The following is a 14,529-nucleotide window of genomic DNA, read 5'->3' as shown; positions in this document are numbered from 1 at the left end:
GAATGCTCCTGGGCATGACTTAGAGAATTGCTGGCCTTTGAAGAATGAAGTTCAGAGATTGGTTCATTCTGAAATGCTTTCTTTCCGTGATATTGGCCCTAATGTGAAGAACAATCCATTGCCGACTCATGAAGCGTCTGCTGTGAATATGGTGTATGGGTGCCCTGGGAAGTATAAGATTTATCGTGTGGAACACATCAGAGGATCATTGGTAGAGATGCATGCCACTCTGTGTGAATACAGTCATTATGAGCATAATCATGCTGCTTGTAGGATCTGTTCAGTTAATCCTCGAGGATGTTATATTGTGAGAAGAGATTTACAAGAGATGATAAATCAAAGGCTCATTGAGATTCTGAGGGATAGAGATGAAGATGATGTCAATGTGATTGAACCATGCTTTGAAATCCCGGAATGTGTAGAGATTGGTTATTATGGCAAAGCTGTTGTAGAACCTCTTGTGATATGTTTGCCTGGGTTTGTACCTTATAGTTCTGACAAAGCTGTACCCTACAGATACAATTCCACCATGTTGGAAGCTGAAAAAGAAGTTGAGATTAAGCCTTTGTCTTCTGTTGAGAATATAGCAGATGTTAGTAGAGTGACTAGAAGCGGACGAGTTTTTACTCAACCCCAAATAGTTGTGGATGTCCAGAAGAATCTTACTCAAGTGCCTGTAAACAATAATGATGCGACAAAAGTGAATGCTGTGTCATCTTCAGGAAAGGAGATGGATGAGATTTTGAAGCTTATCAAGATGAGTGATTATAAGATTGTGGATCAGTTGCATCGCACTCCATACAAGATCTCTATAATGGAGCTGCTGACAAGTTCTCCTGCTCATAGGGATTCTTTGATGAAAATACTTGATCAAGCCTTTGTGGATCATGATGTGACGGTAGATCAGTTTAATGGGGTTGTGAGTAATATCACTGCATGTAACAATCTGAGCTTTAGTGATGAAGATTTGCCAGAGGAAGGGAGAAATCATAATTTGGCTTTGCACATCTCTGTCAGTTGCAAAGAGGACTCAATGTCCAATGTGTTGATCGATACTGGTTCATCGCTGAATGTCATGCCGAAATCCACTCTTGCTAAGCTGTCCTATGGTGGCACACCAATGAGATTTAGTAATGTGATTGTCAAGGCTTTTGATGGATCGAAGAAATCAGTGGTTAGAGAGGTTGATTTGCCTATTGGTATTGGACCATTTGTCTTCAAGATTAATTTTCAAGTGATGGACATTTTCCCTGCATACAGTTGCTTATTGGGACGCCCATGGATCCATGAGGCTAGGGCAGTTACTTCAACTCTTCACCAGAAGTTGAAATTTATGAAAGATGGAAAGATGGTCGTTGTGAATGGAGAGCAAGCTTTGCTGATCAGTCATCTCTCTTCGTTCCGAACCATAGAAGCTGATGAAGTGGTCATTGGAACGGCATTCCAAGCTCTGTCTGTTAATGATGAATTCAAAAAGGATGAAGCTTCCATTGCCTCCTTCAAAGATACTCAGCTGGTGGTTCAGAATGGACATTCAGGAGTCTGGGGACAAGTGGTGAGTCTGCAAGAGAACAAGAATAGAGCTGGTCTGGGATTTTCTGCCTCAGACAAGTCTGTGATGAAGCCTGAATCTGCTTTTCGTCCTTATCAGGAAATGTTCCATAGTGCTGGGTTTCTACATCCGACTCTTCCAGAAGTGAACGCTATTGTTGAAGATGAGTCAGAGCCAGAAGTGCCAAACTTTGTGACCCATGGAAAGATGATTAAGAATTGGATCACCATTGACATTCCTGAGTGTACTCATGCTTCAAAGTAATTTGCTTTTATGTTTTTCAAAATCCTTTCATTCTGCCCAAGATGAAAGTGAAGTTTGTTGGGGCCGTTTTCTGTTTGCTTCAAACATTAAAATCATCAATAAAAGTCATTTTGTTTCTGCATATACATGCTTTTTATCTTTTTGCTTTTTCTGGAAAGTGGTAACACAAAAAACCTTAAAAAATGTTTTCATTTGCCATAATCTGCACGATTACATGTTTGCATATATCTTTCCTTTTTCCTGAAATAATAATCACTTGTGCAGATTAATTAATAAAACCGTTGAAAGTAATGACCCTGCACCCTCTCCTAACTTCGAGTGTCCTGTGTATGAGGCGGAAGAAGAAAGTGATGAATGTATTCCTAATGAGATTTCCCGACTGCTTGAGCACGAGGAAGACACCATTCAGCCATATAAAGAGCCGATAGAAGTCATCAACTTGGGTTCTGAAGAAGATAAGAAGGAAGTCAAGATTGGGGCACTGCTTGGTCAAGATGTTAAGAAGAGGATGGTAGAGCTTCTTAAAGAGTATGTTGACATTTTTGCGTGGTCCTACCAAGACATGCCTGGGTTGGACACATATATTGTGGAGCATCGTTTGCCGTTGAAACCTGAATGTCCTCCTGTCAAGCAAAAGCTAAGAAGGAGTCATCCCGATATGGCGGAAAAGATTAAGAATGAGGTCTTGAAGCAGATTGACGCAAGCTTCCTTGTCACTTCTGTGTATCCTCAATGGATTGCCAATATTGTGCTTGTTTCGAAGAAAGACGGAAAAGTTCGCATGTGCGTTGATTATAGAGATTTGAACAAAGCCAGTCCAAAAGATGATTTTCCTCTACCTCACATTGATATGTTGGTAGATAGCACGACAAAGTTTGAGGTTTTCTCCTTCATGGATGGTTTTTCAGGATATAATCAGATTAAGATGACACCTGAAGACATGGAAAAGACAACCTTTATTACGCCATAGGGGACATTCTGTTACAACCTTTATTCCAGCTTTTTGAATAATTCCAGGAACTTCTCAAAATTCTTTTCTTGCTGCCCCTTTTTCTTGTTTCTTTGAGGGTAAGGCAGCTTGACTTCTGGTGTTGGTGTTAATACTTTTTCTTTCGTAACTGGTGCTGGTGTTACCACTTCTTCTTCCACTTGCTCATTCTCTCTTATGTCCAGCTCCACCTCAAGCAATTGATCCTCACTCTCCGAATCCTTTTCCACCACTTCACGTGGTTTCCCTCTCCGTGTAGTGACGACATTGATTTTTTGATTGTCTTTAGGATTAGTAACAGTTGCGCTTGGGAGGGCTCCTGGTGCTTGCGGAATTGCAAGGTGTTGAGCAATTTGACTCATTTGTACTTCAAGGTTCTTGATTGAGGCTCCGGTGTTCCTTAAATTGCTACGTGTCTCTTCTTGGAATTGGGAGCTTTGAGCGGCCATCTTTTCAATGGCAATTTCCCAATCCGCCTTTCTTGGACCCTGTGGTTGGTATTGTTGTTGAGGTTGCTGGTATGGTTGTTATTGGGGACGATATTGTTGTCCCTGTGGTTGGTATTGTTGAGTCTGAGGCTGATATGGTTGTTGTCCTTGAACCGGCTTTTGGACGTTTCCTTGCTGGTCTTTCCATGAGAAATTCGGATGATTTTTCCACCCCGGATTATATGTGTTGGCATAAGGATTGTTTTGCCTCAACATATGAATCTGCTCAACCTGTTCTTGAGTTGCTACACAATGCATAGCAAAGTGCGGTCCACCACATATTTCACAAAGAACCGCTTTAACTGGTTCCACCTGTGCTACTGTCTGAGTTCCAATATTCATCTTTTTTAACCTTCTCTCTACCTCTGCAGCAATCTGATCCTCCATCTTTACAACCTGTTCTGGCAACTTCAAATCAATTTTGCCCTCCGGTTGGCTCATGGTACGATCATACAACTCAAGATGCTCATTAGCAGCTATTGCCTCTATGATCCTTTTCATAACTGTGGCTGTAGCAAAATTTGTTGAACCACCAGCAGCGGTATCAATAAGCTGCTTTGTCTTAAGTCGCAACCCATTCACAAAATTCTGCATTTGCTCGGTAGCGTCCATGTTATGAGTAGGACATGCAGTCAAACACCTTTTGAACCTCTTGTATGCATCCCCCAATGATTCCCCCTCTTTTTGTTTGAAATTTACAATGTCGTATCTTTTTCGGATGAACACCGACGCAGGAAAATATTCATTGAGGAATGCCGTTTCCATCTCTTGCCATGTTGTGATACTTGCAGCCGGAAGTGAGTAAAACCACTCCTCTGCGTCATCAGTAAGTGTAAACGGGAACATAACAAGTCTCTTGGCTTCCTCTGAATGACCTTCGATCTTCAACGAAGTTGTCGTAGTGAGAAATCTCTGAAGATGCTTATTTGCATCCTCGTTTATTCTTCCGGAGAACGGCTTGCTCTCTAACTGGCGAATGGTGGATGGATGCAATTGAAAATGTGCCACATTCACAGGTTGATTAACAATAGTCATCCGGTTGGGGTGAGCATTTGCCCCTCCATAGTCCCCTAACAATCTTTCTGCAGGAGGTTGATTTCCAGCCATGTTAACTGGTTCCTGAACTACCTCCCTGTCAAAGTCAGAGTCACTGTGCTCCGAATGCACAGACACTTCGTCGTCGCTTTCCTGATGTGGAACACTAAGACTTGCACTTGGTGCTGCCAGTCTTTCAATTCTTGCCTTGCGGCGTCTCTCGTGCAGAGCTCTTTCTGGTTCTGTGTCAAAGGAAAATTTAGCTGAGGTCTGACCTCGCATAAACAGTTAGACAACAGTTAGAACAGATACAAGACTGCAACGAAATTAAAATTAACAGATAAAAATAAAATTTTGGTCGCAGAGCAACAAAATTTCAATTGACTTAAAGTTCGGCTTATAGTTTGGCAGTCCCCGGCAACGGCGCCAAAAACTTGATCGGAAAATAGCAAGTGTACTACTTTTGTTACCGATGTAGTTATTAAAATGGAGTTGAATCCAAGTATCGATCACAAGGACTGCGGATAAAATATAAGCCAGGACTAAATTTCAACTGAACAAAAAGCTATTGTTGGTTTTTGATTTTCTTGATAAAACTACTAACTGTTTATAATTAAAAACGATAAGTAAATGATGATTTGGTTCACAAATGAGAAGGCATGCTAAGGTTGATGTATAAATCTTATGTAACTCCTTGAGAACACCGTTGTTCATGAAAAGATGTGACTACAATTGAGTATCAATTCCATAAAATAGTTTTCCCTAATTCCTTAGTGGAGAACTTATTAATACTTAAAAGTCAATTTCAATTCCTCAATAATTGATTTTAGTATTAAGGCATTATGCATCGTAATCTAGAATGAATGATCACTATGGTGAAATCCTTATTCCTAAGCGATTTACCGGTAATGTTTTGATTCAAAACGCATTAGAGTGGTGTGTCACGCCTAACCCTAATCATAGATCAACAAAATATTTTCCAATATGATGAAGCATGAAAATCTTTGAATCATAAACTCAAATTATAAAAACATCAAATTCATCACAACGGTTTTAACAAGTCATTACATGAAAAGATTTAGGGACATCACCCTAGCATAAAATAGTTTAGCTACTCATAGTGTTTAAGAAAATAACAAGAGTAAATGAAGTCATTACAAGAAATTATCGGTCGATATGATCTCCAATCGCGAGTGCTCTTGAAGATCTCTTCCAAAACCCTTGACTGTTCTTTCTCTGTAATTCTCTATCCTCAATGATCCAAGCTGCCTTCACACTTCTTCCCGTTAGGTTTTAGTAGTGTTGGCTCACTTCCTCCGCATCCGAAAGGTCCGAAATACCCTTAATGAGATCCATGCTTTCAAAATTACAAAACTTGAACATCTGCCCGCGCCTAACAACACGGTCCGTGTGCAGGAACACGGGTGCCCGTGTTGTTCCTCTGGTCAGCTCTCAAAAATTTCCTTTCCACGCATCTTTCCACACGGGCCGTGTGCAGGAACACGGGTGCCCGTGTGAAACCTCTGTTTTGCTTCTCAAAAACATCTTTCCAGCCATCTTTTGACACGGCCCGTGTGCATGCACACGGGTGCCCGTGTGAACCTTCATCTTTGGTTCTTTCAGCTTCTTTTTTCGCCCCGAAGTGTCCTAAGTTCCTATCTCATTCCTGGGTCAACCTGGCCAACAACAAACTAACAACCAACGCATAAAATGGCACTTTTATAAAACTTAAAACACACTAGCATGCAAAACTCAAACAACCGACAAATTAAGAAACTTATAATAAAACCTATAACAATGCCACTTAGTATTACCAAGATTATGACTTTTGGTCGGAAAAAGGTGCGGAAACTTACTAGAAATGGTGACCGATCACAACCCCACACTTATCTCATTGCTTGTCCTCAAGTGATGTATCGAGTCAAAACAAAGGTCACCGACGAGACTCTTTTCTCCACAACACAACCAGGTTTTTCGCACGATTCCTACACTTAGCAATCGAGTGTAAGGTTTCCTTTTTCAGACTATCAATGGCATTCCCACTTTCGAACACGCTTTTCACCTGCAAGCTTTTCACACTCTCACAAAATCTCTCCGGGTTAAAGTGTCTACACTCATAATATCAAGGCATGCATATTACTTTCAACTTTGAATAAATCCTCAAATCACTACACACAGAGATTACACACACTTTATGAGGTCTTAGGGATGTAACGTGGCTTTGGTTTGGTGGGTAAACAAAGAACGGGGTAACAAATGGTTTAGGTGCTCGGCATTACATAGGATTCACTTCTCTACTCATTTTGATCTGAATCATAAGAATGGGGTTTGAACCTTTTACAGATTAAAAGTGGACCGGGGCAAATATCTTATTCTGCTTTGAAATTTAAACCTCTTTTTGTTGGTTTTCACAAGATCATATTCATCTTTTCTCTCTTTTTTTTTTTTAAGATATTCTTTTTTTTCTTTTTTCTTGCCCCCCTTTTCAATGGTTCACAACCCCACACTTAGATCCTTTTAGTGTCTTACAAGTGATTAATCATGAATGCCGAGCGATGACATGAACAATGAGATAACGGGTGATAAAAAGACTAACACAATGAACAAAACAACTATTATGGCTCAAAGGGGGTTAACGATGGATAACATGCATACGGGATGGTTAGAAAGGCTCGGGGTTACGGAGAAAAAACTTGCCTCAGTGTGTGCTTTCATAGTGTGCTTGTGTTATGAGAAAATACGCAAAATCAAAGTGAATAGTGTCATACCTGACTGAGCTCTCATATGGATGTTATAAATTTTGCTCTGACATCTCACCGGGTAGGTTAAGCTTGCATGCTTCAAAGTGCTCTAGGTGTTCTGCAATTTCCTTTCCTCCAAAGTTCACCATACTCTCTCTTGGTTCAGTGTTTTCCTCATTGCGTCCAACCTTCTTTTCTTTGATTGTGTCAACTTCCGTGGTGCCTGTAGAGATCAAGTGTGAGATGTGTTGTTCAACCACTATCTAGTCATTCGCCACCCTCCGACTTGTATCCAACCTGGTAACACAATGGCAGCACTGCAAACTCGAAATAAACATAAAAACAGGAAGACAAAAGAAAAAAAAATTCAAATTAAACAAACTAAACTATGAATTAAAAAAAAAACAGAAAGCAAAGCAAAATAGATCCTCCCCCACACTTGAACTAAACATTGTCTCAATGTTTTAATTCCAGTGTGACGGAGATTACCAATCTCACTGGTAAGGCGGTGGAGGAGGAGGATCCTGAGGAAATTGCAACATGAGGCGTCGCATCATCTCCTGGACATCATCCACCACAGCTCCTTGCCTGAACAACTCAACACCCTGTCGTGTTTGCTCGGTGCGGAGAGCGCCAATCTCCGTTTGCACCCACCCCCATTGATCCTGAGTCATGGAAGATGATCCAACAGTGTGCTGGAAAAACTGTCTAGGGGGCGGGACAGGGCGATCCTGGGCGGGGAGGTCATCTTCCATGTCATCACCTGCAAAATTATGGTCATGTGGAGGGCTTTCACCCATAAACTCACCTGTAGCTACATATAGCCAGTTAGCACGATTTGCAATAGAAACAGAATCAGGTGCAGGCAATGCCAAAACATGCTGTCCATGGACAGTTAGTGAGAAATACCCAGGCTTCACTATAATCATCCTCTGATTTACAAGAGTTTGCAAATCAATTTTCTTACCCGGTAAAGAAGGCTCATCATTCAACAAGTGGCCATAATCCAGGTGCTCAGCCAATTGAGAGATCATTCCCCCAACTGAAATCTCTCCACAAGAAGCATTACCAACTTTCTTCAGGTGGTTAGCAGCAAAAGCAGCGACATTCACCCGGCTTACCTCAAGCATGTTATGCAACAAAAATAGCTCTCTTTTCGCACAGACCCCTGTACTATCCCCCCTCCCAAACAAGGTGAAAGCCAAACCTTTCTGAGCATAACGGAAACAAGGGTTATGAATCCCCGAGGCCTTAGCCTTGCTTGGATTGTACCCAGCTGCACCTGTAATGGCTTCCCAGAATTCACAAGCAGGAAAAGTTTCAGGGGGGGCGCCTGGTCCAGAGGACGGTAATTTCAGTGCCTCCCCTACCTCTTCCACAGACAACACATGCTTATGCCCAAACATATAAAACTCTAGATCACCAAAGTACTCCATTTCGGAGCCATTCCATTTGTGTCTCAATTTGAAATCTACAGTGCTCAGGAATTCCAAAGTTAGGCCCTCATAAGTCGGTGCCTCAAACAGCATAAAAGGCAACATACCGATGTTGTGAAACATCCGGTAGACTTCATCTTTGAGGCCTAACTTGGTAAGAGTATCATCACAAATATATCTAGTCGGTAGCAATTTACGTTGCACTAAAATATCATACCTTGCTTTGTGTTCAGGAAGTGCAAACGTAATGCCATGGGCATTCTCTTCTTGGTCCCCTCTACGAACGGTTGCACGACTGGGAGCGCGACGGACCCGCTGCCTCGGTTGGGAGGGTTCGGCAAAATCATCCCGAACATTACGGCGTGTGGTTGTCTTTCGGGGAGGCATTGTAATGGCTCTGCAAGAAAAAGTTAACAAAAAACACACAAATAACACAAGGAAAAATTCGTAAAAATAAAATTGCACGAAATCAAAAATCTGAACCGATAGAAGTGAAGAGGATGGAGAGTAGAACAACTTTTGTGAAAGCACTATGGTGTTTTGATGGGTGGTTGATGGTGGTAGGATGAGTTTAGTGAAGGTGGAGGCTAGGGTTTAATGGAGGATGAGAAAGAAAAGTGGGAGAATGAATGGAAAGAAGAAGAAGATTGGTTATAATGGAGATGGGCCCCACATGGGGTTTTAAAAAAATTTGAAAAATTCTGTCCCGCACAGCTCACACGGTCCGTGTCCCTGCACACGGGCGGCCGTGTGAAAAAGCTGGATTGACAATTAGGGGTGTGCTGAGGGCAACACGGGCCGTGTTGCTGCACACGGGTGCCCGTGTTGCAAGTGCTGAAGCCACTTTTTTAAATTTTTTATTTCTTCTTTTCAGTCAGTTTTCAACACGGGCCGTGTTACTGCACACGGGTGCCCGTGTTGATGGCTTTCAATGCACCAAAAATGGACACTCTCCGTGCCTTTTTACTCGAGTTGCGTCTACCGGTCCAAAATCTACCACCTACAAAAGAAACGAAATAAAACAAAGAAAATGAAAGTTAACGGAAACAAACGTGGGTTGCCTCCCACGGAGCGCTTCGTTTAACGTCGCATGGCTCGACGGTCCATCGTCCTACTAAGCAAGACGAATGACATCAACCTGTCCAACTGGTTGACCTTGGAAATATGGCTTTAATCTCTGCCCATTAACTTTAAAGATGTCTCCATTAGCTTGATTTTTTATTTCAACTGCACCGTAAGGGAACACCTTATGAACCATAAATGGTCCCGACCATTTGGATTGCAATTTTCCCGGAAAAAGCTTCAAACGGGAATTGTACAGAAGGACCAGCTGTCCTTCCCAAAACTCTTTTTTCTGAATCCTCCTATCGTGCCACTTCTTGGTCTGTTCCTTGTAAACCTTGGCATTTTCGTACGCACGATTCCGGAACTCTTCTAATTCATGCAACTGTAAGATTCTAGAATTTCCTGCTAGAGACAAGTCCATGTTCAAAAGTTTAGTTGCCCAAAATGCCTTGTGTTCAAGCTCTAAAGGTAAGTGACATGCTTTTCCATAAACAAGTTGGTATGGTGACATCCCGATGGGTGTTTTGAACGCCGTTCGGTAAGCCCATAACGCATCATCTAGCTTTGTTGCCCAATCCTTTCTCGACGAACTCACTGTCTTCTCGAGAATTTGTTTGAGCTGTCTATTAGACACCTCTACCTGACCACTTGTTTGAGGGTGATAAGGGGTGGCTATCCGATGCTTCACATTGTATTTCTGCAGGAGTTTCTCCATGAGGTGATTTAGGAAGTGCGTTCCTTCATCACTGATAAGTGCTCTCGGTACTCCAAACCTAGCAAATATGTTCTCCCTCAAGAACTTGACTACTACCTTTGCATCATTAGTTGGTAAAGCTACCGCCTCCACCCATTTTGAGACATAGTCCACTGCAACTAAGATGTAATTCTTCCCGAATGATGGTGGAAAAGGACCCATGAAGTCAATTCCCCAAACATCGAATAACTCCACCTCTAACATGAAATTCTGGGGCATTTGATTTCTTTTTGAAATGTTCCCAGTACGCTGACACTTATCACATTCTTTTACCATCTCTTGGGAATCTTTGAACAATGATGGCCAGTACAACCCTGACTGCAAGACTTTGGAGGCAGTACGATCCCCACTAAAATGCCCTCCATATTCCGAGTCATGACATGCTCTCAACACATCCTTTTGCTCTTCCTCAGGCACACATCGTCTTATCAGCCCATCTACTCCTCTCTTGTATAGGTATGGGTCGTCCCATAGATAGAACCTGCAATCATGAACAAACTTTTTCTTGCGGTTAGAATCAAAATCGTCAGGTATTATACCGCCAACAAGGTAGTTTGCGTAATCAGCAAACCAAGGCACTCCAATAACAGCTAGGATGTGTTCATCAGCAAACTCATCCTTTATTGGACGCCGCTCTTCTGTCTCCTCAATGGGTGACATTCGCGAAAGGTGATCTGCAACAGTGTTTTCACACCCTTTCTTGTCGCGAATCTCTACATCGAACTCTTGGAGAAGTAAAATCCACCTCAGAAGTCTGGGTTTCGAATCCTGCTTGGCAAAGAGATATTTTAAAGCAGCATGGTCAGTGTAAACAATCACTTTTGAACCCAACAGATATTGCCTGAATTTATCAAAGGCATACACAACGGCTAGCAACTCCTTCTCGGTAGTTGCATTATTGATCTGTGCAGGGTTCAAAACATGACTGGCATAATAAATAACATGAAGCAATTTTTCTCTCCGCTGTCCAAGTACAGCCCCCACTGCAATGTCGCTAGCATCGCACATGATCTCAAAGGGTAGAGACCAATCAGGGGCAATCACAATGGGTGCCGACACTAGTTTATTTTTCAGTGTCTCAAATGCATCGGCACACTCTTTATTGAATACAAAAGTCCTGTCTTTAACCAACAAAGTGGTCAGCGGTTTGGCTATCTTCGAAAAATCCCTTATGAACCTACGGTAGAATCCCGCATGGCCTAGGAAACTCCGAATACCTTTCGCATTCACAGGTGGTGGTAATTTTGAGATAACCTCCACCTTAGCTTGATCAACTTCGATTCCCCTGTGGGAGATCTTGTGACCAAGCACAATGCCTTCTCGTACCATGAAATGGCACTTCTCCCAGTTTAGGATCAGATTACTTTCTTGACATCGCTGCAAAACAAGTGAAAGGTTAGCCAGACAATTATCAAAGGAGGAACCAAATACCGAGAAGTCATCCATGAAGACTTCCATATGCTTTTCAAGCATATCAGCAAAAATAGAAGTCATGCATCTTTGGAATGTCGCTGGGGCATTACACAACCCGAACGGCATCCTTCTATAAGCGAAGATACCGTATGGGCAAGTAAAGGCTGTCTTCTCTTGATCCTCCGGTGCAACCGCAATTTGGTTGTATCCCGAGTACCCATCCAGAAAACAATAATAGTCATGCCCAGCCAATCTTTCTAGCATTTGGTCAATGAATGGCAATGGAAAGTGGTCTTTTCTTGTGGCCAGATTTAGTCTTCTGTAGTCTATGCACACCCGCCACCCAGTGACCGTTCTGGTAGGAATTAACTCATTCTTTTCATTAGCTATCACCGTTGTACCTCCTTTTTTAGGTACCACATGAACAGGGCTCACCCATGAACTGTCTGATATCGGATAAATAAGACCTGCATCTAACAGCTTCACAACTTCCTTTCTCACCACCTCCTTCATAACTGGGTTCAATCTCCTTTGAGGTTGCACCACCGGTTTGTGATCTTCTTCCATGAGAATTTTGTGCATGCACATTGTAGGACTTATTCCCTTGAGGTCTTCAATTTTCCAACCCATAGCTCCCTTGAACTTTTTCAGAACTTCAATTAACTTGTCCTCTTGTATATTTTTCAAGCTCGAGCTAATGATGGCGGGACATTTTTCTTCAGAATCAAGGAAAACATATTTAAGATTCTCCGGAAGCTGTTTCAATTCTGAACTTTTTGGCTTTTCTTCATTGCAACCCAATGCTATTGGTTGCCTTAGATCTTCCCACCTATGTGTTCGAGAACCTTTAAAGATAGGTTGAGTTTCCAACATTGATACCACCTCCAAGTCATTATCACCGGCTTCTTCATTTTCTCCAAAAATTGACATGCTCAAAACTCTTTCGAGAGGTAATTGCAATACACTCTCCACATGATCACTTTCTACCACTTGTTGGAGCACTTGTATATTGCTACTACTGCCAATATCCTCTTTATGCTTCATGGTATTATGAACATTGATTTTTAACTCTTCATCATAAACCTTCAAAGTCAGAGTGCCCCCATCCATATCTATCATGACTCTCCCCGTTTCCAAGAATGGTCGTCCCAAGATTATCGGCATCTCTTCGTCTTCTGGCATTTCAAGAATTACAAAATCTACCGGAAACACAAACTTATCCACTTTCACAAGGACGTCTTGGACTACTCCGTAAGGTCGCTTGACCGAATGATCTGCAAATTGGAGAGTCATCCGAGTGTCTTGGATTGCACCAATTCCCAACTTTTTGTAGATGGATAGAGGCATGAGACTGATACTTGCCCCCAGATCAATTAAAGCTCTCTTGAAAGATCTATCTCCAATAGTGCAAGGGATAGTAACTGCTCCTCTATCCTTCTTTTTCACTGGTATCTTCATGCCCTGCAAAATAGCACTACAAGTTTCTGTTAGAATAATGGGGTGGTCTGCAATGGTTCGCTTTTTAGCGATGATGTCCTTCATGAATTTGGCATAGGTGGGCATTTGCTCAAGTGCTTCCAACAACGGAATGTTCAGCTCCAGCTTTTTGAATAATTCCAGGAACTTCTCAAAATTCTTTTCTTGCTGCCCCTTTTTCTTGTTTCTTTGAGGGTAAGGCAGCTTGACTTCTGGTGTTGGTGTTAATACTTTTTCTTTCGTAACTGGTGCTGGTGTTACCACTTCTTCCACTTGCTCATTCTCTCTTATGTCCAGCTCCACCTCAAGCAATTGATCCTCACTCTCCGAATCCTTTTCCACCACTTCACGTGGTTTCCCTCTCCGTGTAGTGACGACATTGATTTTTTGATTGTCTTTAGGATTAGTAACAGTTGCGCTTGGGAGGGCTCCTGGTGCTTGCGGAATTGCAAGGTGTTGAGCAATTTGACTCATTTGTACTTCAAGGTTCTTGATTGAGGCTCCGGTGTTCCTTAAATTGCTACGTGTCTCTTCTTGGAATTGGGAGCTTTGAGCGGCCATCTTTTCAATGGCAATTTCCCAATCCGCCTTTCTTGGACCCTGTGGTTGGTATTGTTGTTGAGGTTGCTGGTATGGTTGTTATTGGGGACGATATTGTTGTCCCTGTGGTTGGTATTGTTGAGTCTGAGGCTGATATGGTTGTTGTCCTTGAACCGGCTTCTGGACGTTTCCTTGCTGGTCTTTCCATGAGAAATTCGGATGATTTTTCCACCCCGGATTATATGTGTTGGCATAAGGATTGTTTTGCCTCAACATATGAATCTGCTCAACCTGTTCTTGAGTTGCTACACAATGCATAGCAAAGTGCGGTCCACCACATATTTCACAAAGAACCGCTTTAACTGGTTCCACCTGTGCTACTGTCTGAGTTCCAATATTCATCTTTTTTAACCTTCTCTCTACCTCTGCAGCAATCTGATCCTCCATCTTTACAACCTGTTCTGGCAACTTCAAATCAATTTTGCCCTCCGGTTGGCTCATGGTACGATCATACAACTCAAGATGCTCATTAGCAGCTATTGCCTCTATGATCCTTTTCATAACTGTGGCTGTAGCAAAATTTGTTGAACCACCAGCAGCGGTATCAATAAGCTGCTTTGTCTTAAGTCGCAACCCATTCACAAAATTCTGCATTTGCTCGGTAGCGTCCATGTTATGAGTAGGACATGCAGTCAAACACCTTTTGAACCTCTTGTATGCATCCCCCAATGATTCCCCCTCTTTTTGTTTGAAATTTACAATGTCGTATCTTTTTCG

The 14,529-nt window shown here is 42.2% G+C and overlaps 1 protein-coding gene across 1 annotated transcript; it reads right to left on the bottom strand.

The window, feature by feature from the left end:
• Positions 1 to 9,432: 9,432 nt before the first annotated feature.
• Positions 9,433 to 12,249, bottom strand: LOC131632039 (uncharacterized). Its single transcript, XM_058902805.1, has 3 exons — positions 11,351 to 12,249; positions 9,760 to 10,804; positions 9,433 to 9,504 (listed from the first exon to the last, which is right to left on the bottom strand). The coding sequence occupies exons 1-3, from the start codon at positions 12,247 to 12,249 to the stop codon at positions 9,433 to 9,435; spliced, it is 2,016 nt and encodes a 671-aa protein (XP_058758788.1).
• Between the last annotated feature and the right edge of the window lie 2,280 nt (positions 12,250 to 14,529).

Source organism: Vicia villosa, unplaced genomic scaffold (genome assembly GCF_029867415.1).
Source record: "Vicia villosa cultivar HV-30 ecotype Madison, WI unplaced genomic scaffold, Vvil1.0 ctg.000894F_1_1, whole genome shotgun sequence".
NCBI lineage: Eukaryota > Viridiplantae > Streptophyta > Magnoliopsida > Fabales > Fabaceae > Vicia > Vicia villosa.
Note: the sequence above shows the minus strand (reverse complement) of the source record. Positions and strands in the feature narration are given on the sequence as shown.

What these genes read in the sequence shown, in the direction of transcription:
- LOC131632039 (XM_058902805.1), bottom strand. Translation starts at nt 12,249, where the DNA reads ATGAAGGAGGTGGTGAGAAAGGAAGTTGTGAAGCTGTTAGATGCAGGT. An exon ending in ATTGTGATTGCCCCTGATTG is followed by an intron (nt 10,805 to 11,350) that starts GTCTCTACCCTT and finishes TCATGATTGCAG; the next exon opens with GTTCTATCTATGGGACGACC. An exon ending in AATGGTCGGGACCATTTATG is followed by an intron (nt 9,505 to 9,759) that starts GTTCATAAGGTG and finishes TTTCTTTTGTAG; the next exon opens with GTGGTAGATTTTGGACCGGT.